Below are 24,071 nucleotides of genomic sequence, written 5' to 3' on the forward strand. Positions count from 1 at the left end.
CAAGATCCCATGTTTGTTCCCAGCAAATGCCCCACCCCACAACGTCTCTTTAAACCCTAATCCCCAGGTGTGCCTTGTGGAGTGAGGCGGGATGCTCTCCTCCCGAGCAAGTGAGCCTGCCTCCGCTGTTCTCTCCTCCTCTCTGCTCGCTCTAGGATCAGGTGGGGAGGGGCCTTGCTCCTTGCCTGAACTCTGCCTTCCCTGTTCCAAACCTGAAGGGCCCTGGCCTGCCTCAGCCTGCTCCTCCCTACAGTCCTCCGAAGCCCCAGACAACCCCTCCTGGGCCTCAACAGGGAACTCCATGTCTTCCTCGGAGTCAGGCTTGGATGGAGGCATGACACTACCTTTCCTGATGCTATTACCGCTGGTGTATCTTCCAATTGCCCTCCTCCTGTGGTCATTTTGGGCTGCACGTCTGGCTCCGGCATTGGGGGTGCTCTTCCATTGCCGCTCCCCCCCTTTTTTCCCAGTTTGTCCACCTGTTGTTCCTGTCCTCTGCTGCTTATCCCTATCGGCCCTATTTCCTCCGGTTTCCCTTCGCACCTGGCCGTGCGCGCACACAGCAATATCCTGTCCCACTGCCTCATCCGCACTCAATCAGCTGGAATGACTGCTGAATCGCTCCCAGATCTGCTCCATCATCCGTGCCCAGCAGGTTGCTCCCCGTATGCAGGCGTGCATGTGTGTTGCCGCATTCTCCCCTCTGCCTCGTCCGTATCCGATCAGCTGATGTTTTTGCAGGAGTATTTGTGGGATCGTTCCCCCACCGGCTGCACTGGGCGGGTGGCCGTTCATTCTGCTTCTCTTCCCCACAAGTTCATTCTGCTTCTCTTCCCCACAAGTCATTCTCCTCCGCTTGTCGTTCTTCCCCCTCCCTAGCCTCAGCGATTCGTCGTGCGTCCAGTCTCCTTTCCATACAGTTGTTGCCTTCTTTAGCTCCTCTCCTTGCGAGCGCAATGCACATTCTAGCTTTCTCTTCAGATGTTTTTAATGCTTGATATGCCGGGGGCAGCTCTATGTGTCAGTTGATCGAGCACGTATCCGAGAGCCAGGCCTCCCTGAGCAGACATCCTCCTTTGGAGGCATCCTGGGCAATGGCTTCCGCCCCCATAAAATCAAACGAGTGGCCATTGCTGATCATGTGTGTCCATATTTGTGAGTACTGCTACTGCCTTTTGACAGCCAACTTGTGTTCGTGGATCCTGGTTTTGATCCATTTGGCCGTCTCCATGTAATTACACCAGCAGTGTAATTACTTAAAATACTTTAACATTCTCCCTAAGGGATTCCCATCTTCCTAAGGGATTCATTCCAGAATGGAAATACCTTTCCTTTTTTTTTCCTTATTGGCCGGCACACTGGTCGGGGAGACGGCCCTCCTCTTCAAACTCTTATTGCCATGGATACCCCTCTGGTATCTAGATACCCCTCTGGTATCTTACCTGTAAGGCTGAGTTGAAGTCCTTCCTTGAGTCGGCTGACTTTCCCTTAGGTTTTCATTGGGTCCTGACTTTTTGTCTCAGGATTTCCGATTCCTCTTTGTTTGAGTAGGGGCAATCCGACCTTTAGGGCTGGGAAAAACTTACCCAGGTGTGTACTCCCCTTTCAAATATCCCCAGCTGCCAAAGATGGAACGGATGCAAATCCGGAGGAGCCGCCAAAGCTGTTATGTGCTTCTGGCCACTTTCCTTCATGACCAGAGGCAAGTTTGCCTGAACAATAACCAGCCAAGACACAGTGAAGGCATTTTGTTTCATTTATTGCAATAAGCGGGGAGAGAAGCTATCAAAGCTTGGTTCTCTCCAAAGTTTCAACCCAAAATATTCCCTTCTTTATACAACCCTGTCCCGGCTGCCACATCCCTCCTCTTTCCCCATTGGCTCAGGTTCTATGAGGTTACACTCTTTCTGACTACCTCCTACCTATTTCTTGCTACATATATCACATGTACATTAATAATATAAAATATTAGACATATTCAATTATTGGTTTTGAGTTCCGGGCCCCTTAGAGCAATAGGTTCTTTCCTGTTTTTCAATTTAGTTAAGTTTTCCTGGCTAGCCATTTCCTCTTACAGATGTTTTTATAGCTTGTCTTCTTCCTTTCCCACTCTAAGACCCAGCTAATTTTTGCCTACGTATACATCCCGCCTTTATGCCATCTTTTTCTGTTTCCCAGCCATTATAGTTTTTGGTTAGCTTGTTTGTCCAGGCAGTAAGTTTCCATTGCAGCAAATTCAATTTTAAATTTCTCTTTCAATATTAAATTTTGAAGACCTTTCCTTTACTTCTATCAAGTGAACTAACCCTAACCCTAACCCTTGATTGACACTGACCCTTATCTAACTCTAATCAGATGCTGATCATTGAGAACATTCATGCACATAAGCTTTAGCAATAAACCAGTATGGACCTGGTTTTTCACGCCCGGTATTAAACATGTTTGATTTCTAAACTGTGTAATTTAGGAATGTGCTGAATATTCTATAGGGTAGATATTGACTAGAGTAATTTCAGTGGAGTAGAATTCCCCCATTCCAGAAAGTCTGACTGTGTGATTATCAAGTTTTTATAATGTTGTTTTATGTCCTTTATGTACTCTCCTTGCAGAGGACAAAATACAATATAATACACTTGAACCAAAAAACGAGACTTTTCTCTATTTAATTTAGATACTCAAGGTTTTGCAATATATAGCTGGGATTATCACTGAAACCTGTATAACAACAACAGCAATGTGAGAACACTTTTCTGACAAGCAAAGTCAATGGGCAAACCAGACTCACTTAAAAACGATGTTACTAATTTAACAAGTGCATTGATTCACTTAACAACTGTGGCAAGAAAAGTTGTAAAATGGGGCAAAATTCAGTTAGCAATTGTCTCACTTAGCAACAGAAATTTTGGGCTCAGTTGTGGTTGTAAGTCAAGGACTACCTATATCTGTTTCAGGCACATTGGTGAAATTTGATAACAATAATTTAATGTTTAGATTTTTACAAACTGTTGATGGAGTCTGGCTGTTCTTTAAATAGATAGGAAAAAGATATTTGGATAATAGCAAATAACTTAATGAAGATGTTGACTTGGTGCATGACAGTTTTGACAAAGGCAAATTTGAGGTATCAAAAGAAAAGAAATTGAACTAAAACTGCTAATATTAAAGGTAAAGGTTTCCTGTCCAGTTATGTCTAGGGTGCAGTGCTCATCTCTGTTTCTTGGCCAAGGGACTCAGCATTGTCTAATTGTCCAATTGTCCATTTTCCTTGGTCATTTGGCCAGCATGGTTATATGGCAAAGGCACATGGAACAAAATTTGCAGATGACACCCGAATTTGCAGATGACACCAAGCTGGCAGGAATAGCCAACACTCCAGAAGATACTTAAGTTACAGAAGGATCTTGACAGACTTGAACATTGGGCACTATCTAACAAAATGAAATTCAATGGTGAAAAAAAGCAAGGTTTTACATTTAGGCAAGAAAAACCAAATGCACATGTACAGTATAGGTGATACCTTGCTCAATAGTAGTAACTGTGAGAGGGATCTCTGAATCCTAGTGGATAATCACTTAAATATGAGCCAGCAGTGTGCTGCAGCTGCCAAAAAAGCCAACACAGTGTTAGGCTGCGTTAATAGAGAGAAAGAATCAAGATCACGTGAAGTATTAATACCACTTTATAATGCCTTGGTAAGGCCACACTTGGAATACTGCATCCAGTTTTGGTCACCATGATGTAAAAAAGATGTTAAGACTCTAGAAAGAATACAGAGAAGACCAACAAAAATGATTAGGGGACTGGAGGCTAAAATGTATAAGGAATGGTTGCTGGAATTGAGTATGTCTAGTTTAATAAAAAGCAGGACTGGGGTGACATGACTAGCAGTTATCTGAGGGGTTGACATAAAGAATCGGGGATCAACCTATTCTCCAAAGCACCTGAAGGCAGGACAAGAAGCAACAGACAAAAATTAGTCAAAGAGAACTAAGAAGAAATTTTCTGACAGTTAGAACAATTAATCAGTGGAACAACCTGCCTCCAGAAGCTGTGAATGTTCCAACACTGGAAGTTTTAAAGAAGAGATGGACAACCATTTGTCTGAAATAGTATAGGTTTCCTGCCTGAGCAGGGGGTTGGACTAGAAGATCTCAAAGATCCCTTCCAACTCTTCTACTACTATTACTATTATTACTACTACTACTATTATTATTACTGTTATTGTTGTTACCTTCCCATCGAAGTGGTACCTATTAATCTACTCGCATTTGCATGATTTTGAACTGCTAGGTGGGCAGGAGCTAGGGTAAAGAATGGGTCTTGGGTCTTGAATAGGGGCTGTCAGCACAAGCTCAGCGTCTTTAACTGCTGAGCCATCACACCCCCTTGTATAGCTTCCATTTGTATAATGGGCTAATATACATTATACAAATCTACATTACTGCAGATAACTCAGGTCTCCACTTCTGAAAGAAAACATAATATAACTGGAAAAAATATAAAACAGGCAACTAACATGATTGAGGAGCTCAAATACTTCAATTTAAGTGGGGAAAAAGGCAAGGTATGTAAAACCATGCAAAGGTTTTTCTGCATCTTATGAACTAACTTATTATTGCATAGTCTTTAATGCCCTATAGTCCATTTCATCAGACACATCCAATTTGTCCATAGTACAATTATCTTCTCCAATAGTCAACATTCTGTTTTTAGTTGAGATTAGATTATAATGAGATCAAAGGGAATTTAGTCAACTGGGAAGTAAAGTCTCTCCCAGCACCTGCCCCTTGGAATAATGTCTACCAAAGATTTGTGAGACCTATACCTGATCTTATTTAAATAAGCCCTAAAATCTGGTCCTACCCCTAGGCTGATTGATATACCCCCAGTGTAAATTGTTTTGGCAGTACTGACAGAGTTTCTTGGACATTTGTTTTTTATAGCTTATGTAATCTTCTACTTTTGTTTCATGTTGTATTCCATCCAAAGTTGGGATGGAGTCAGGAGGCCTATACATTTATTAAATAAATAAGGGGTAAGAAGTGCAGAGTTGGTAATTAGCTTTATTAACAGTTGCCATGTTGGTAACATAGGATTTTCTCTGCACTGATTGGTTAAAGTGGATCTCTGCTCATATAACCAGCCAAAAATCCTGTTAGTGTGGAATAGATATCATGTAATTCATCAAACAAACTGGTACTTTCCAGATAAATTAAAACTACAGCTCTCATTCACAGCATGGGCAATTAGAGACATAATCCCAACAAATCTATTAAGGTCTGAGTACCACTTCTTTTAGAAACAAAATATGGCAACAAAGTACAGTGGCCTAACTGCTTTGGTTGCAAAACAATCCAAGTTTGACATGTCTGATTTTAGAAATCAAGCCTAATCTGCACAATCCATTACATTTTAATGGGCATATTGTTTCAGATTACAAGAAGATCTAATTTATTTTAAAAAGCATTCGCAAAAACAAAATAACTTTTGCAAATAACAAAAAATCATGAAGCACATTAATGTAGAACAATATAGGTATTGACTTCAACTCTCAGAATTCCCTAGCTTTCCTTTCTGGAAGTTGAAATCCATACCACTTAAAGCTGCCAAGGATGAGAAACACGGTTTTAAGACCATTCAGTTCATTCTATTATATCAGGCCAATATTTCAACAGTTTGCATGGATCATCATTTACATATCAAATGACAGGCGGGAGGCCGTGTTTGAGTTCACTAAGCAGAGATTGGACTATGCTATAACCAACCACATAGACCTTCCCTACAGCCAGCAACCAATTGCCGTAGAAACAGCTGAGAGTTTCACCCTTATCACCATAGTAACTGCCTAAAGACTCCATTCCTTCGATCTCTTCTTCATATCCAGCGCCCTGTTACCAATAAGACGAAACGGAAGAAAGGTGATTTCTAGCCTTTCTCTTTCGCCAACCCTACACAGTCATCAATTCCCGCTGTAGTTCCGCCCCTCATTTCTCGCGAAGGGTTATGGGAATTCTAAGATGGCCGCGCCCGCTTGAGAATCTGGAAGCGGGCATATTTGCTGCTGCAACTGCAATCGCTATCTGAGGGGAGACGGGGACACGGGGAGAAGCCGCTGCAGCTTAGGCCCGCAGCCGATCGCCCTTTCCTGTGTCACTCAGGTCCGTGAGTCCCTCTGCCTCCCACAGCTTATCACAGTTAGTTCCCGTCTTCCTTTAGCTTTCCAGTCCACCTAGGGTTGGGTTACACGTTGCATGCCCAGGGACTCTTCCGAGTGTTTCTAACTCATTCATTCATCATTATTTGTAGTTATGACAAATTTGTGCTGTCAGAGTGATCACTGACATAGAAGGCAGTTGTAGTTATTTTCCTTCTTTTTAAATTGGCATGTGTTGGCATTCTCAGGCTTTCTTTTCAAAATTTTCAAAGGATGTACCAAAGGGGAAAAAGTAAAGTGACAATATTTTTATTTGAAACTACAAATGAGCAATCATAGGTAGAAACAATATCAACACTTGTATTGAAAGGGAGTGCAGAAGAATCTCACTGCAATTTTTAAATATAGGCAGTATAAAAGTGTAACAATTTTGCATTATTCTACAATTTATGCCCATTTATTTGACAGTAATTTTTAACTCATATAGTTTATGATTATCAGGCAACTTTATATCTTAGAATATCAACATATATTGTTTTATTGTATCTCTGAAGGATAGTCCTGCACATATAATAAGGAGTGTGTTATTGCAAATACTTTGTCGAATGAAAGGCATATAGCATCTTTGGAATTCAGCAATCCATTTCATATGCTTTTCTAAATCACTAGAGATAGCAATTTGTATCAATTATTAGGTAGAATTTTTATAAGAATATTTTGGTTGATTTCCAGTGCAATGAAAGATGGGCTTAGATGTTAAGAGATTTTAGTTTAGTTGCTTCTTTAGTTACAAATTTATGATTTTCAGGAGTATTGATATCAATGAGGCTAACAAAATTAGTAAGAATTGCATAATATCGTGTATGCTTTGAAGGATCCTGTGTAATCTGGTTTCTGTTTTGGACTTGCTGTAGAAATAATGTTGATATTTGGAACTCATGTCGAACATCTATGAAGAGAGGTTAACAATGATTGCAGCAGGGGATTTGCAGGAGTTTGTCCCTTTTGGCCGTGACCACTGCAAACATCATCCTAATGCGCTTAACCTGCAACTACGGCAGCTGCAACCAGCCTCAGAACTTTGGTCATCAGATGGAGCAGCTGGTTTGGTGGGGTCACTTCAAGAAGTTACCATCCATGAGAAACACAAGGTAGAAATGCTTCTGAAAGTAGTATTTTATATTTAGCAAACTTGTATTTAGCATAGAATGAGAAAGTGGTAAGGCACTAAAGTGGGACAGGATAGGGAAAATATATTCTGTTAAACATGTTTCTGAGTTTTTAGAAATACATAGGTAAACATTGAATTGATACAACATGTAACAAGTGAATTAAAAGCATTGATCACACCAGTAGAGCACAAACAGTAGGTTTGTACAGCTTAGGACATAAGAAATAAACAGCAGCAATAAAGACCTAATCTCTATTTTGGGAATGCTTACTATCTGCCAAATTGCTCCTATTCTCTCTATAGTCTATACTTTTAATCCCTTCTGTTTTCCTTCTTCTACCAAAGCAAAATTTAGAGCTGCCCCAGGGTATTTATGGATAAACTAAAGAAGAAGGCTATCACTTTTTTTGTTAGGGCTAAAATATTAAACAATGTAACAATGTTAAAATATTAAGTACTATAATGATTTGTTGAGACTTCATTGTGACTATTATCCAGTTTGGATAATAATGATTAAAACATCAGATTAAAAACCAGGAGACTGAGTTCTAGTCCTGCTTAGCATGAAAGCCAGCTGATGAATTCAGTCTAAGCACTTTCTCTCAGCCTAACCCACCTCCGAGGGGTGTTGTTGTGAGTAAAAAAAGAGGAGGAAGGACTATTAGATATGTTCACTGCCTTGAATTATTTATAAAAATAATAAAGGTGGTATAAAAATAAAATGTTTCATATCTTCTGCATTCTATTTTTGACTACATTAATAGTTCTGTTCTGAAAGAAACAAATATTCTGAATTTTTTGTCAGATTTTTTTATCAGATTATTACAGATTATGTCTGTAATTGTGCTGTCTCACTTATCAAACATATTTTATCCATAAGCATACTATATTAGTACCAGAAATTGCTGAGAAATTCAGGAAAGCATGGCGATACTTAAAGCACATACTGCTTTTGAAGCTGTGGTTAGGTTTTAAAATAATTTTTGCATTAGCCATTTTAGAAAGCTAAACCAACTAATTTTCAACAACCAACTAGGTTATGTAGTGCAGAGATCCCCAATCTTTTGGGCACCAGGGACCGATTCCGTGGAGAAAGGTTTTTCCGTGGACCGGAGGTTGCATGGTTTTGTGTGCTGCCTGTATTCCATAGATGGGGCTTTGCTTGTTTGTGTGGACCGGTTGCTGGCATGCCGTGGCCTGGTACCGGTCCACAGACCAGGGGTTGGGGATCCCTGACGTAGTGTATCATTTTTTTTAAGCCATACTGTACAATAATAATGATATTCATTTTTTTTCCTTTTAGGAAAGTTGGAAGTTAAGGAAGGGCATCAGTGAGGTTGGGGAAGAAGTAGAGTATGATGAAGAATTGTATGTGGCTGGTAATATGGTCATTTGGAGCAGAGGAAGTAAAAACCAATCTTCAGCAGTTTATAAAGCATTTACTGTTGACAGCTCTGTTCTGCAGGTACGAAAAGTGGTACTGTGTAGAGTTTGTTTAGCTACGTTGCCAAGGAAAGTTAAGGTCATGATTGCTTTTATGTTTTATGTTCAGGAGAAATTTGTTTTGAAAATAATGACCAGAGAATGGGAAAAAAAGTTTCATTAGCACAAACTGCTCAATGTCCATGTGATTTATAATTTCATTTCCTGGTTTTTATATATACTTCAGCTTAAAAAAAAATCTGTTCAGAAGAATGTGGCATATGAGAACAAGGCTGCATGACTGGAAAAAAAAAGGGATTTTTCCCTCAGCAGATTGTATCCTGCTTAAAAAAAATTCCCCTGAAATGGTTATTGCCCTACTAATAATAATAGCACTCTTTCTTGTACTTCAAAATAAAATAAAGCATGAGACACAAGTTATTTTCAGGAGGAAAATAGGGGAAAAGAAGAGGATTTCTCATTTCTCATAAAGTCCTGACCTAATGTTAATGTCCCACATCTCTGCTTTTAAGAAAAATCAGGCAAGACAGCCAATCTTCATTTAATGTCCACTTGTTCAGCAATCATTCAAAGATAACAACAAGTCCTCACAGATGTGGCTGTCACAGCTCCCTTATGATCATGTGATTGCACTTCAGGTGCTTAGCAACTGGCTCACAATTATCACATTGCAGCATCCCATCCTCATGTGATCACCATTTGCAACCTTCACTGCTGGCTTCTAACAAGCAAAGTCAATGGGGAAATGAGGCCTCAGTTGGCAATTACGTGACTGCAGGATGCTGCAACCATACAGGAGTCACCTAACAGTAGCAACTTGTAAGTCAGTGTCAACCTTCAAACAATTTTTGGCTGCAGCCATCGTCACTTTGTTTTCAGTTGCCACAGTGATGGGAGGGGGAGTTGTATTCTCTTAGTTTAGACATAACAACAACTGTTCTGTGGGGACCAAGGTCAAGTCACCCAAGTTTTGGTGGATGAAGCTTCGTTAGCAGCCCGCCAAAGAAGTTAATTGGGGATTGTGATTTATGACATACTGTAGGAGTGGGAAGTTCCAACTTTTTACTTCGTAATCTTGGGGGAGGGAACTTTCAGTCTTGGTTTCACCTTTGTACATGCCGATACTATGTAGTCATTAAATGTGTTCTTTGAGGAAAGCAATTGCCTTGGAGTTCTTATTTCTACTGGTTTCATCTATCGGAACCATGATAGTCAGTGTGATCATGTGATATTGCCACTTACAACCATATTGCTTATTAATTGCTTAGTTTTCAGTCCCAGTTACTGTTAAGTGAGGATTTCCTGTATCCTGCACATTTGGCCTTAGACTTCAGGACAGAATGTTGGCATTCCAGACTTAATCAATGAAATCATAAGAAAAGCATGCAGCTTTAGGTTTTTTCTCTTTCCCTCATCTCTAGAGTAAGAGTGACGTAACTGGCTAAAGTACCATGCTACTGAGTGGATTAACAGTGCTTTGGTGGGATGAGGGGGTAGAAAATTGTTTTCTCCTTCAGGATATTTTTTTCATTTTATTTTGCCTTCTAATATCTCACTTTTATGTATGGTTGTTGCCATTTTAGTGGAGCTATATTCAGCAAGCATTTGAAAATCAAAATGATAATAGCATAATTGATGATATCTAGTTTTAGATATATAGAACAGAGAAGAAAACAAAGCAAGTTTCACTGGATTTTTTTTTTTTTTTTAGGCATTGTGGTGTGATTTCTCAATACCCCAGGAAAAACCTGAAAGAAATAAAGGTAAAAGTAATATTTTAGACCATTTGACTTAAGATCTGGAATAGGAAAAGCGTTGTCCACATTGATATGAAGCTGCTTCAGAATTCAATGCAGAAAATGCAGCCTTTTTGTGACAAAAATAGATGAATGGAAGATAATTTGAATCTCAATTGTCTCCCAATTTAGATAGCTGTCAGGTAGTAGAAAAGTGTATCTGCATATTACAGAGCTCTTGCATAAATATCCACAGTATTGAAGGAAAGGATTACACTGCTGCTTTACCCTTTCAGGTAAGCTGTATTGAAGTATTATTTCACATCTTTTCTAAGCAGAAAAGTAGCTGTAATAGATTCTGGATTTTTTGAAATGTTTTTTATAGTTGAACATTGCTAAATTTTTCAGCAAAATAAAAATGTATAAATAATTAAAACATGAAATTTCTGTTAGTTTGATTGAATTGGATATTTTCCCACTATAATGAAATATATTTTAATATAACTTTTTATAGGTAGCAAATGTCTGGCCAACCAAATATGGCTTGTTATTTGAACGTAGTAGTTCATCGCATGAAGTATCTCTAAATCCAAACAGGTAAAGAAAGATGATCATTGCTTAGATTAGAGTTCCCCAACCTTTTCAGCTTTGTGGACGGGGTGGGGCAAGGGGGAGAGGAGAGGCGCATCCTCACTTGTGCAAACAGTGTGCGAGCACGTGCATGCGCACTCCATTTGCGCGCATCCCCACTTGCGTGAACAGCGGACAACTGCTTAACCAGTCAATCACAACACATCTCCCAATATTGTTGTTACAGTGATAAATTGAGGAGACTCCCCCCAAATAGGCTACATGCAGTCAGAGAAAAAAAATGAAATATAAAGACAAAATATCATAATTGCCATATTCCCAGTTTTCAAACTATTGTTCAGAGTAATGGATGGGGATTATGCAAATGTGCATATGTGTATGCATACCATCATATTTCCTTCTACTTTAACTTATATGCCTAGCTTATTAGAACATTTGTGATCAAATCATAGTTCATTGCTAATATGCAAATTGTCACATTGGAACTTATGATAATTTTGGATGTGGCCTTCAATTTGTAGTTGTTTAACAGCATTTGTGGCAGTACATAGAATTTTTGTTCATTTTTTTTAGAGAACCTTTGCCTACTATGTTCAGCATGCTCCACCCATTAGATGAAATAACACCAATGGTTTGTAAGTCTGGAGGTAAATTACATAATGTACAAAAAGATAATTTTAGATCTGATGTAATCAGAGACTCAGCTTTGTTGACTATTCTCTGCATATTAAAATATTTTTGAAATATGAGATATTGGGATACATACTAAATTATTTATAAATACGAGTTCAGATATACATATTTTATATTTATCTTGAAATTGAATACATAGAACAAACAGTAAGTTTGAATTGTTTAGGTTTCCCCAACCTTTTAGATATTTTAGATGGCAAACTCCCATAAGTCACCATACTGTACCCAGTGGATTAGGGTGATTAGAACTGTAGTGCAATACATCTGGAAGACATTAAATTGGAAAAGGATTATTAGGAAGCAGCTCTGCAGCTGGCTAACCTTGTTAGAAGTTAAGGAGGACTAGACTTGGTCAAAACTGGGATGGGAGGCTATAGGGAATATAGGGCTTTAAGCTAAGCTGAAAAGTTGAAAAAATACTGGAAAAGCCAGCAGCAGACCACTTTTGTATTTTTGCAAAAAAAAAACAAAAACAAAAAAACCCACAGACATGTTCATGAAGTCATTCAAAGTCTAGCTAGACTTGGAGGAGGCTAATTTTCACTTTAAAAAAAAGTTGACATCCCATTTTTTTCAGTGGTGGAATTTAGTTACAGAAGAAAAAGGGACATAACAGACATACCAAGGAAAAAGATTACAGGGGCATAAGTTGAACAGTTGATTTATTTATAACTAAAGCTATTTAAAATGCACAGATAATTGTTTTTAAATCATGTCTCTTGACAGGTAATCACTTTGATCCTCTCTCTATTTAGCAGCCTTGTTTGCCTCTGCCAGAATACAGTATGTTGCTGATTATTCCATGAGAATAGTTTTTGTCAATGCTGAGCCCTCCATTCTTATGACGTATGATGCCTCTCAGTGCTTGCATTCCATCTGGGCCCTTCGAAGAGTAAAAGCAGAGGTAAAAAAAGTAAGGGTGAGGTGAACATGGTATCGTAGAAAACAAGGAGGATAATTGATGGCTTGCCTATTCTGTGAGTGTTTGTTGTTCTGTATAGTTTGTAACAGTCACCCAAATACAGTATGTTGGGTTCTAAGATTTATGTATTGGACAGAGGTCAGCAACTTAGTGGCCTCCTAAGATTTTAGATTAATGATCATTGTCTGGATTGCTGGAAATTTATGGAAGCGATGCTTAGAACATCTGGAAGGCCATCTTTTAAAAAATCCTGTCTTAAAATGTGAAGTTATGCATATGATTATTTGAATCACACAAAGACATTTTTTATTTATGTGTAGGAGCAAAGTGCAGTCTTGAAGGTCTCTGAGCAGACATGGACCCCACAGCATGCAGCTGCCAGCAGTTCCTTCACTGTCCATCTTAAGAATCTATCTAAGGGTGACTCACCTATGGCTTCTCCATTCCAGAACTATTCCTCCATTTGCAGCCAAAGCAGGTCGGCATCATCCCCCAGCGTCCATTCCCGTTCACCTTCCATTTCCAACATGGCAGCTTTGAGGTAGGTTGTTCACTTTCTCCTCTCCTTGTACTCTCAGGATTATAATTATAGCAGGGATCAAGCATGCTGCTGAGATCTACATTTCCTTTATTTATGACTATTTTGTAAACAATGAAACAGATTTCAAAATTTTTAAATTTTAGGAGTTCTTGCTATAGTCATAAGTACTTGATTCCGTAATTTCCTCTTCTCGGTTTTTGAGTAACCCTGAATAATTTCAGTGTCACAGTTATCTTATATTTATATATTGCCATAAATGCTTATAGTATTATATTTCATGAACGAAGGCAAATACGCACATCTCAGGATAATGTTGCAGGATACAATCTGGGTCGGTCACCAGGACCAGAGGTTTAGTTATGTCACATTCTGGTGAGAGAAAAGTTCCCTGAGGATGGGCTCTAGCACGAGTCCAGAAATTCAGAAGACTAAACCTCTGGTCCCAGTATTTTATTTCATTTAGTTTATTGGTATATAGGAGTCCTTGTTCTGTAATAGTAGTTGGTAGTTGGCCAGTGGTACTGGATACCAATTTGGCTGGCTTCAGAATTGGATTGGACCAATTTATTGAAGTCATGGGGATGCCTGTTAGCCTTAATGGCAGTGTTCCTGCCTCCCCAGTGGTTGGGAGACTAGTAGCTCCCTTGTGTAGTTGCTTGGCCAGTGTGAGAACAGACTACTAGACTAGGTGGCCCAGAGTTCCAATCCAGAAGGGCATTGCTTAAGTTCTTATGCCATGTTCTTAATTTGTAGTACTTGAAATCCTAAGATGTAAGAATTTGGGCCTGTAGTGGAAAGGGAAGTTAGTTGCTGTACATGTATTCTCATAGAGAAAATAAATATATTTCTCTGTCTTTGCAGCCGATCTCATTCTCCAGCCTTAGGGGTGCATTCTTTCTCAGGGGTACAGAGATTCAACTTTTCCAGTCATGTTCAATCGCCTAGGAGGCACAGTGCCTACCATTCTCCAAACAGTGCTACTGAGTCATTTCTTGCCCCAGAAACTGAACTCATTGTTCCAGAACTTTGCATAGAGCATCTATGGACAGAAGCCTTCACTACCCTGAGGTTTGGAAGAATCTATTCCATCTAAAAGTGTAATCTTTACAGAATCTTGACTTCCTCAAACCAAATGATTTAACTTTCAGGGAAGAATACATTATGTGGCCATATTTTTGCATGTAATGATAAGCCAGGCATTTGGGGGAACAACAGCCTCTGACTTGAAATTCTCTTGCAACCATGAATGCATTAAGCCTCTATCTCCATTTTCTTTTCCTAATATGTTTATCTTTTTGTATAAATGATAATGACAGTATTGAGTTCATATGAGTGAACATTCACATTGTGATTTAATAAGCCAGGATCATAAGCTTATTGTGCAGTAAAATACAGTTATTGCACTGAAACAGTGAAGAGCATTAATGTTGTCCCCCCCCATATGGAAACTTGATAAAACCATAGTATGGGTTACCCATTCAGTCTGATTGAACTCTGTGATTTCCTTCTGAGTTCATATATATAAATATATATTTAGTATTTAGACTGATAAGACATACTTAAGTTTTTTACTTGAAGGTCTATATTAATTATTTTTTGCTTATAAATGTTGATAGGGAGAAGAATTGTCAAGCCTCAAAAGTATTCATTACAACTGATTTTTGTGGGCAAAAGTTTTTGTGCTATTTAGTAGAATCCCAGCTCCAATTACGGTGAGTATGTTTTGATATTTATTATTTTTATATATTGTATACATTTAAAAATACAGCTTAGTTTTCCAAATGCATAGGAAAATATTTGAATTCTTTCACATTTCATGTATTAACCGGCTCAAGGTTGATGCAACCTTTCATCCTTCCGAGGTCGGTAAAATGAGGACCCAGATTGTTGGGGGCAATGTACTGATTCTGTAAACCACGTAGAGAATGCAGTAAAGTACTATGAAGCAGTTATATAACTCTAAATACTATTGCTAATTTGTAATTATCTGAGTGAATCTGATCAGAAGTTTCATTTTTAGAATTAAAGTGAATACCCTATGCCCTACCATTCAGTTATCATGCCAAACTATACTTAACAATTCATGGCTTATAACCTATGTATAAATCACATTTCTGATTCTTAGTCATTGCCTGATAACAAAGCATAACCTGCCAATTCAGACATTTGCTCCAAATCAAAGGAAAGCTTTTTTTTTTTTGTCGAAGCTAAATGCACTCCATCTTAATCTGATGCCTGGGCCTAGGTCAAATATTTATGCATATTGTATTGTATCTCATTTATAGATATTTTTTGGTTTCTAGATAAATTTGCTCCTATTTTATTACAGTCACTTTTATGTAAGATTGTTCTGTTCCCCCCAACTCCACTTTTAGGTGTGTAAAGTTTCAGCAGAGTAATGACAAGTCACAGTTGATCTTTGGTGCCATTACCAATATCCAGGCAAAGGATGCAGCTCCAGTTGATGTAAGTATGAGTGTGTGATTTTTGTGTAACTTGTATTAATTGACAGCATTTACCCAGATTATTGTAGATTAATATATTCTCTTCATTTGATGGATTTATAGAACGTTGAAACAATGCTGGTTCTGGAAGGCAATGGAAACTTAGTGCTATATACTGGAGTGGTTCGAGTATGTAACTTATTTTTCTTCATTAATAGCTTATATATGTTTATCCATGATTTGTTTTGTAATATTTCTCTCTTTTATCTTATGCAAGTCCTTTCTATTCTGTTTATGTGTCCTCTTTTTTCTTTAGTATTTCCCCTATGTGTAATAGCAATTCTGTTCTTCTTTCCATTTCCCTTTCATTATATGTGTGTGAATCTTGTTTTCTTCAGATGTGCACTATTGTACTCTATTGCCTCTATTTCAATGAGATTTAGGGTCAGACATGTGACAGTCATGTCTGTTTCTTCCTCTTTCCTACTCCCACTTATTTTTGAAAACAATATAAAAAATTAAAGCTGCAATCAAAAATAAAAAAGGAAGTGCCTTTTAAATTTTTCCACTCTGAGAGAGCTTTTTTTTCTTTTATAGTAGAAATCATATTGCTCAGGGCAACCAACACAAAAAGGGCAATTTCCAATAGAAAATGCTCCAGAAGATGAAAAAAAATATTAAAATAAGGGAACAGGAAATTCAAAAGCTGATCATTAAATCAGCTGCTTATGAGGGATGCTAACATTTACCTGAAGGAACCAGGTCCTCTGTTGTACTGTAGGGCAGGGCTTTCCAACCGGTGGTATGTGTACCACTTGTGGTACATTGATGAGTGGCAGGTGGTATGCAGCCCTGCCTAGCCAATTGTAGTGGGGGAGGGAAAGAGTCATCACAGGCAAGGACTTGCAGTGAAAGTCCTTTGGAGCTGCAAAGGCCCCAGGCTCACTTCTGGCTCGCCCTCCCCCATGAGAAAGGAGGAGGGGGACGGAGACAGGAGAGCCTATAAAAGGAGGCAGTTTGGGCAGGAGAGGGAGAAAGAGAAAAAAAGCAGCAGTCTTGGGAGGAGGCAGAATCAGCTGCACCGAAGGGGGGGAGAAGAAGGGGGAGGGGGAGGGGGAGAGAGGAGATCAAGCAGGTTGGCCATTAGCCGATCTACAACTGCTGTGGCAGCCACCTGTGCTGGCAGCAGCAAACAGGCAAGAAATGCAGCGGGGGGAGAGGGAGGGGTCACCCTCCAAGAGGAATGAAAAAAGGCAGCAATGGCTGGAGTTGAGGCACGGAGGAGGGAAGGAGATGGAGAGTGGAAGGATTCTTATGTGCTTTTGTGACTTTGAAGTTCTGGGATTTGTGCAATGTGGGCTTCCTGTTCTTAAGGAGTGTTTGGCAATTTCTATTTGGCTGATGGCTGATGTCTCATGTTAGCTTCTATTGCTCTGCTGTTGTTAGCTGTAAGTTTTGCTGCAAGGGATTTTGAAGTATTTTTCTCCTGAATGGATTTTGCCTGTAGCATTCCTTTTCTTATGAATGGAGCTATTTGGGGAGGTTGCCTTAGCGGGCAGCCAGTACTTACATTTTTTTTTTTCCTTTCTTAAGTGCCAGCTTTGCTCCTTACTTTCCTTTCTAGCCAGTAGCTAATTCTTAAAGGGGAATGTGCCTTTTTAAGCTAGTTCACTCAGCAGCTTGTCTTTTCTATCTCTGGGGGCCTTTCCTTGTTTGATCAATATATGGAAGAGGGAAAATATGGGGGGGGGGGTTCAAATTCTTTTTTCAGAAGGAGATGGGAATGAGAAAAAGGGAGGGAAGAAAGGAGGTCCCACCTTAGCACTTGGCCACCAGCAGCTCTGCCATTGATTTTGTCAAAAGGTTTGCAGAAGGGGATCACATGACCCTGGAACACTGTGACCATTATAAATATGAATCAGTTGCCAAGCATCCAAATATAAATCACATGACCCTAGGCATGCTGCAATGGTCATAAGTGTGAAAAATGGTCATAAGTCATTTCAGTGCAATTGCAACTTTGAACAGTTTTTTTTTTTGGTCATCAAGTTTTTGACACCTTGCTAGGTGGTACTCGAATATTGCCATATCCTAAAAGTGGTACAATCGGTAAAAAGGTTGGAAAGCCCTGCTTTAGGGAATATCTGTTTCTTTCAGCTCAATAATGAAAAGAATAAACAAAAATTTTGTAAGATTTTTAAATACACATTATAAACATATACTCTTGCATTGTCTCAGAGTGAGCGGAGACAGATTTGGGGCATTATTTATTTATTTTGCTATATCTCATATGTGCAAAAATCGCCAGTTCTTTGAGTAGGCATTAATAGGTTAAGTAGTAGTTAAGGTAAAATCTAAGGTAGCTGCGTATTGTTAGGATTCATTCAGAATTGAACTAGAAGATCTGCAGCTAGAGATTCAAGAAAACAGCTTTATTAAATACTTTTATTGTAGATATTAGAAAAATCTTAATAACAAAGCTCTTAATATTTAAGCTCCATATACAGGTTATTTCTTTCATCCTTACTATGTAATGAACTGGCAATTATTCATTTCTCATTGGGAGAAGTGATTGGCACCCATGTATCTTCAGATTTTGCTTGGTTTTGCTGTCACACATAAGACATCCAGTTCTGTCCAATGGACATTTTATCACAATAGTTGTTAAATATAGATCTTGTTCCAGCATTCTAGATCAGTGTTCTTCAAACCTGACAACTTTAAGATGTTGAGCTGTTCAACTATTCTAGAATAATTGCTTAGGCTTAATGTCTTAAGAATATTTTACCTTTAAAAACTACCTATATTGAAACAACTGTCTGCTTTGTTTCCTATTAAAAGGTAGGAAAAGTATTTATACCTGGTTTACCAGCTCCTTCAATGACAATGTCAAATCAAATGCCTCGTCCAAGCACTCCCCTGGATAGTATCAGCACTCCTTCCAAGCCTTTGAATAAACTCCTTGGTCCCTTAGATGAGGTAAGGAATAATGGCATTTCTTTAGCTTGCAAAGCTTGCATTGCATATTTTTTCCACATCTCTTGTATATTAATATTAAAGAATCAGTTCAGAAATTTTGCCTTACTGAGTGGTCTTGCTTTCCTTAGGGTGGCTTTGTATCAGCAGTCAATCAGACCTCTTTGTACATAGATGCCAAATCACTTATTCCAATTGTCAGTACCCAAGATTGTAATTAATATATTCAAGTGCTTTTCAGACTTGGCAATTTTAAGATGTGTGGACTTCAACTCCCAGAATTCCCTAGCCAGGCAGAGAAACACTGGTGTATATTGAGGATTGTCCATGGTCTTTTATTACAAAGTCCAAAAATTATAAATCTAGGCCATATTATAGGTTAAGAAAACAACCGTAAATGCCGGCGTACAAGGCAACCCGGCGTATAAGACGACCCCCGTCTTTATAGCCGGGCCGCATTCCTAGAACGTCGTCTTATACGCCGGAAACTACCAGTATTTCTGGCGTATAAGACGACTCGGCGTATAAGACGACCCCCGTCTTTGGCGCCGATTTCAGCGCTCGCGGAAGTCGCCTTATACGCCGGCATTTACGGTACACGGAAGTCTACTAGGACTTCAGGCAATGTATTGGTAGACTGCAGTTCCCATTGCTACTCACCACTGAAGTTCAGCATGTTCACTTGAGCTATATGTTACTCATGTTCGATTCAAATAGCAGTCAGTGAGAGTTGCTAATTTGAGAGAGGGATGAACTACATCATCTTAGATTTTTTCCAACTATGATTTCCTGTAATGGTTTTTCCTTTTCTCCTTTTATAGCAAGGTGTGCTGTCCCCTGTTCCAGAGTTGAGGGATTCCTCCAAACTTCAAGACTCCTCTTATATTGATGATTGTACTTTTCAGCAACTTTCAACTTTTATTCATTCTGTAAGAGATCCTGTTCAGAACAGAGTGACTCTGGTAAATTTTACTCCTTAAGTTGAATGATTTGCTCAAATATCGCTTGTATTTGAATCTCTAAACTGTAGTTTGAAGGATTTACTCTATTGTTGGTGGTTTGGATGTAAATATTAACTCAATGTTTTTGTGTTAAACTGGCTTGTATCTGGAGGAAATAAGAGATTTATTAATACTGGGAAATGCTTGGAAAACTGGAAACTTATCTGAATAGATAAGGTTTGAGCCTAAACTGCTTTAGAAGTAGGACATAATATACACATATCATATATCTACTGTGATTATCTGAGACAGAAAGATCAGAACATTTGAAAGTATTGGTTGAAGGAACCCTGTCTGTTTCCTTGTCATTGTCATGAGTTTGACTAATGAAACACTTCAAAGAACTTTCAGGCATGGTTTAACCTAAAAAGCCTTTATTAGTGTAAAAGGAGTGTCAGCACGGCATGGAGAATGCCAAGATCTGAATTTCCCTTCCTTTTCACATAACATTCCCCTCCCCTGTTTTGGGGTCATGATTCACATCTTCCAGTTAACCTGGAGGGCAAAGATTCACTTCCATTCTGTGGGCTTTTTTCTCCTCTCTCTTTCTCATCTGAATTAACTCTAAAAGTACCAGATAGTTCTGCATATTTTGTCAAAGCAAGAATATTCAATATTAGCAACGTTGACAGTCATGCTAGTATTTAGGTACTTGGGCAAATTTCTTTTACTGTATTTACAGTAAGTACATTTTACAACATGGTACAATGTAGAGTGATTTACTGCTATAGGATTAATTGATTTTTAATCCCACCAATTATAAAAGTGTCCTGCAATTAATATTTGTATCATTAAATTATTTTATAAAGAGATGTCTCCTAGTGCTTTACTTAGTTTTCTTGATGTATTAACTTTCTTGAACAATTTAAATGGAGGATAACAATGAATCCTTTCTAACTAAAACCCTCACAAGGCTGGAGATAACAGCTTTCTAATTGTCTTTAGGATATCTTAAATCTGCTATAGTTTATATAATAATACATATTGCAGATGCTGAATGTACTCCTTGTGGAATGATGCAATGAATCTTTCTTCTTTTAGGAATTTAATAATGGCTCAATGGTTAGAATCACCATTCCTGAAATTGCAACTTCAGAATTAGGTATGATGTTAATTCCATACTCTCCTTTTCTTTTTATTAAGAATTGCTGTGGAATCGAACAAATTAAAAGCCAGCCATCATTAGAACTGCTGTTGAATCTGAGGCCTTAACAATCTATTTCTCTGTCTAATTAAGTTAAAAAAAAAACCAGCTAGTGTTAAAAAATGCTATTGTTCATCTCATTTCATTGGAAACCTGTCGCATTCTTCCACATGCAATATGAAGTTTAGTCATCTTGATTTTATTGAAATATGCAAGCTGATCTTTTGCTGAAATAACTGTATTGGCCTTAAATATGCCAAATGAAGCATAGAACAAGCCTTTGGCTTATAAATAACTGGGTTCTGGATTACTGACTTACTAACATTCTTTTTTGTGTTCTTCCTGCTTTACCTTGAATAGTCAGAACATGTTTACAAGGCATTAAGAGTATCCTTCCCAAAGAGACTGCTGTCCAAATACTTGTCAGATGGTATAATGCCTACAATGCACCTGGAGGGCCAAGCTACTATTCAGAGTGGACCTTATTTGTGACCTGTCTCTTGAACATGATGGGTTATAACACAGAGAGAGTGGCATGGACACGCAACGTAAGTAAACTTGCAATCTTATAAATGACAGTCACTGCCTTGGAAAGTGTGATGGTATTACCTTTGTTGTAGGTGTTTAAACAATGACCGAATGACCATTTATCTAGAATGCTTTAGTAGTGGATTCTTACTAATAGTGGGCTGATCTTCAAGTTCCTTTCTAATCCTTCCATTCTGTGATTCTTGATTTCAAGTCATCTGCTAATATCATTCAGAAAAGTCATTCTCTATAAGTGCTTATTATTTTCAGATACCCTCAATAAGATACTACTTGCCTTGCTAATATTAATAAAAGAGACTATTGAAATAATGTTGCACTCTTCTTCCCCTCATTTCATCTCTTCCCCATGTTTTACTTTCAACTCCTATATTTTGCAGAAATCTAGTGCTTTTTATTTGACTGAATACACAATATCATTTGGTATTACATAGATCTTAGATTAAAAGGAATCTTAGATGCATATGAATTTCTATTATAGGAACATTTGCTCATAATGATTTTTTTTGTGCCCAAACAGAAGTGATACATAGAGTTACTATTCATTATTTTGAATGTAATGTAAGTGTAACACTGAAGTGTGAATTTTCTATTATTTTATAATTTACAAATATTTTCCTTGTGTGTGAAACTCAGAAAGATGTTTTTATAAACAATACTAGCAACAGTCCACAACTTGATTTGGACTTGCTGTCAGAGCAAATCTCATCTACAGTCTCCCAGTGGCTATTCCTTAAACAGATTAGCATGGTAGTCTTAATAGAAATTCTTATCTTACTGCCCTAACCATTCACACTAAATTTGTGTTACTATACCAAAAATGATACATGGAAGCAATTCATAAACTGCCTTACATGAATCCATCTTTGTTGCATACATTGTGGTCAAGTGTCTATGTAGTAAATTGTTGTCTGGAAGCAATTCACCAACCAATTAAGATGGTTACACCTGATTGCTTCTCCTTAGCCCCACTACATCCAGCTTTTTTTATTTCCAAGTTGGTTCCATTAAATTGGGGGTATTGAATTTTTAAAAAGAGTTGTTTTGAATCCTTGTATCCATAATTTGTGGACTAGGAGATACAGTAATGTATTCATTCTTTGAAATTGCTTATAGCAGAAAATATGTAAAGGAATAATGGAAAATTTTATGTAGAAGTTTTGAATTTCATCACAAATGGATCTGAAATATTCCTGTGATATCCTGAATTTCTATGTGATGATTACTTTTCTGTTCACTTCAGCTTGATTTTGAAGGATCTCTTTCGCCAGTCATTGCTCCGAAAAAAGCTCGGCCTTCAGAGACAGGATCAGATGAAGTAAGAGAAGAATTAATTAATTAATCATTCCAGACAGGTTAATGGATCATTATACACGCAGCAAAAAAGAGATTTGTTTTTGTTGTAAGGGTAATATAATTTGTTGATTTATGATTTAATGAGTAGCAACTTTATTCTATGTGTTACTAAAGGAAATTGACATAGAGATGTGCAAAACAATTATTTTGAGTTTGAAACAGGCTATTCTGATCTTGAGACTAGTTTGGTACAGTGGTTAGAAATTGAGATATCCTGAGATAACCCATGTTATGAAGGGTTTTAAAGGTGATAGCCAACACCTTGAATTGGACCTAGAAGCAAACTGGCAATCAGTGCAGCGATGGAACAGCGATGGAATATGGACTGCCTTAGAGATCCCAAGAACTGTCCTTATGGCTGCATTCTGTGCCAGTTGTAGCTTCCAGATACTCTTCCAGGATAGCCCCTTGTAGAATGCATTGCAGTAGTCCAAGCAAGAGATGCCAGTGTTTCCTTTTGAATTATTTTCTCTGCCATCTCTGTTCTTTTGTGTTGTCCTTGTGTTTTTGTATTCATTTTTGTTCCTTCTTTTAAATGTTTTTAACAATTTATAAACCATCCAAAGTTGCTGGAGGCCAGGCAGCATATAAATTTAATAAATTATTTATTATAATTATTATTCCCAATAGAGTACCATGCTGCAGGATATTAATTATTTTTTATTAAATTTATATGCTGCCCATGTCACTTAGAAATTACTCTAGGCCACGGGTAATTACTCTGTATCACGTGATGTGTGTGCGACTTTTTTCGCATTGCCAGAGCTGGGGTGGGCGTGGCCTCCGCATGATGCAACCAGCCTGTAGGACATCCCTGCTCTAGGCAGTTTACAACCAAATAAAAGCAACAAGATGAAACATTAAAACAATAAATATTAACTAAATATATTTAAGATGCCTCAATTTTTTAAAATTCCAGTATAATACTAATATGTACATTTTAAACATCTTTGTTACTTCTGACCTCAGTTGTTATTGTGTCAAAATGCTTACTTCAACCTAACAATCCAGTACGAAGCACTCTATTACCTGTTAATGTTTGTTTTACCAGGACTGGGAATATTTACTAAATTCGGACTATCATAAAAATATTGAGTCTCACCCTTTGGCTAAAGCTCTGCGACTGGATCCATTGGAAGCCAAATTCCCTAAGGATAATCCTTCACACAATCACTGCTTGGATTCCACCACTCTTCTCTTCCCCCACATCCCTGTAATTTTCTGTGTGCTGCATTTAATCTATGAGGAACTCAAGCTGAACTGCTTGATGAGTGAAGGAATTCGTTCTCTTGTTGTTCTTCTGGTACAACTGGCAAGGTCAGATCTTCTTGAAAGAAATTTGGGCTAGTTGTG

The 24,071-nt window shown here is 38.2% G+C and overlaps 1 protein-coding gene across 4 annotated transcripts in view; it reads left to right on the forward strand.

Annotated features, from left to right (window-relative positions):
- The first annotated feature begins 5,614 nt into the window (after positions 1-5,614).
- Positions 5,615-24,071, forward strand: part of ANAPC1 (anaphase promoting complex subunit 1) — a 58,119-nt gene continuing 39,662 nt past the window's right edge. For 2 of the 4 annotated variants that reach the window (XM_039324585.1, XM_039324586.1), the window contains exons 1-19: positions 5,615-6,158; positions 7,069-7,305; positions 8,629-8,790; positions 10,480-10,531; positions 10,697-10,800; positions 11,019-11,101; positions 11,669-11,742; positions 12,544-12,692; positions 13,031-13,251; positions 14,113-14,319; positions 14,868-14,963; positions 15,627-15,717; positions 15,819-15,884; positions 18,537-18,674; positions 19,493-19,633; positions 20,714-20,774; positions 21,177-21,364; positions 22,606-22,680; positions 23,770-24,035. In XM_039324585.1, coding sequence (XP_039180519.1) covers positions 7,093-7,305; positions 8,629-8,790; positions 10,480-10,531; positions 10,697-10,800; positions 11,019-11,101; positions 11,669-11,742; positions 12,544-12,692; positions 13,031-13,251; positions 14,113-14,319; positions 14,868-14,963; positions 15,627-15,717; positions 15,819-15,884; positions 18,537-18,674; positions 19,493-19,633; positions 20,714-20,774; positions 21,177-21,364; positions 22,606-22,680; positions 23,770-24,035 — 2,387 coding nt within the window. In that variant the 5' untranslated portion in view covers positions 5,615-6,158; positions 7,069-7,092. The remainder of the gene's footprint in view (positions 6,159-7,068; positions 7,306-8,628; positions 8,791-10,479; positions 10,532-10,696; positions 10,801-11,018; positions 11,102-11,668; positions 11,743-12,543; positions 12,693-13,030; positions 13,252-14,112; positions 14,320-14,867; positions 14,964-15,626; positions 15,718-15,818; positions 15,885-18,536; positions 18,675-19,492; positions 19,634-20,713; positions 20,775-21,176; positions 21,365-22,605; positions 22,681-23,769; positions 24,036-24,071) is intronic. The other 2 variants (XM_039324584.1, XM_039324583.1) reach the window with 2 other exon arrangements.

This window comes from Crotalus tigris, unplaced genomic scaffold (assembly GCF_016545835.1).
Source record: "Crotalus tigris isolate CLP2741 ecotype Arizona unplaced genomic scaffold, ASM1654583v1 scf7180000024302.2721777, whole genome shotgun sequence".
Taxonomy (NCBI): domain Eukaryota; kingdom Metazoa; phylum Chordata; class Lepidosauria; order Squamata; family Viperidae; genus Crotalus; species Crotalus tigris.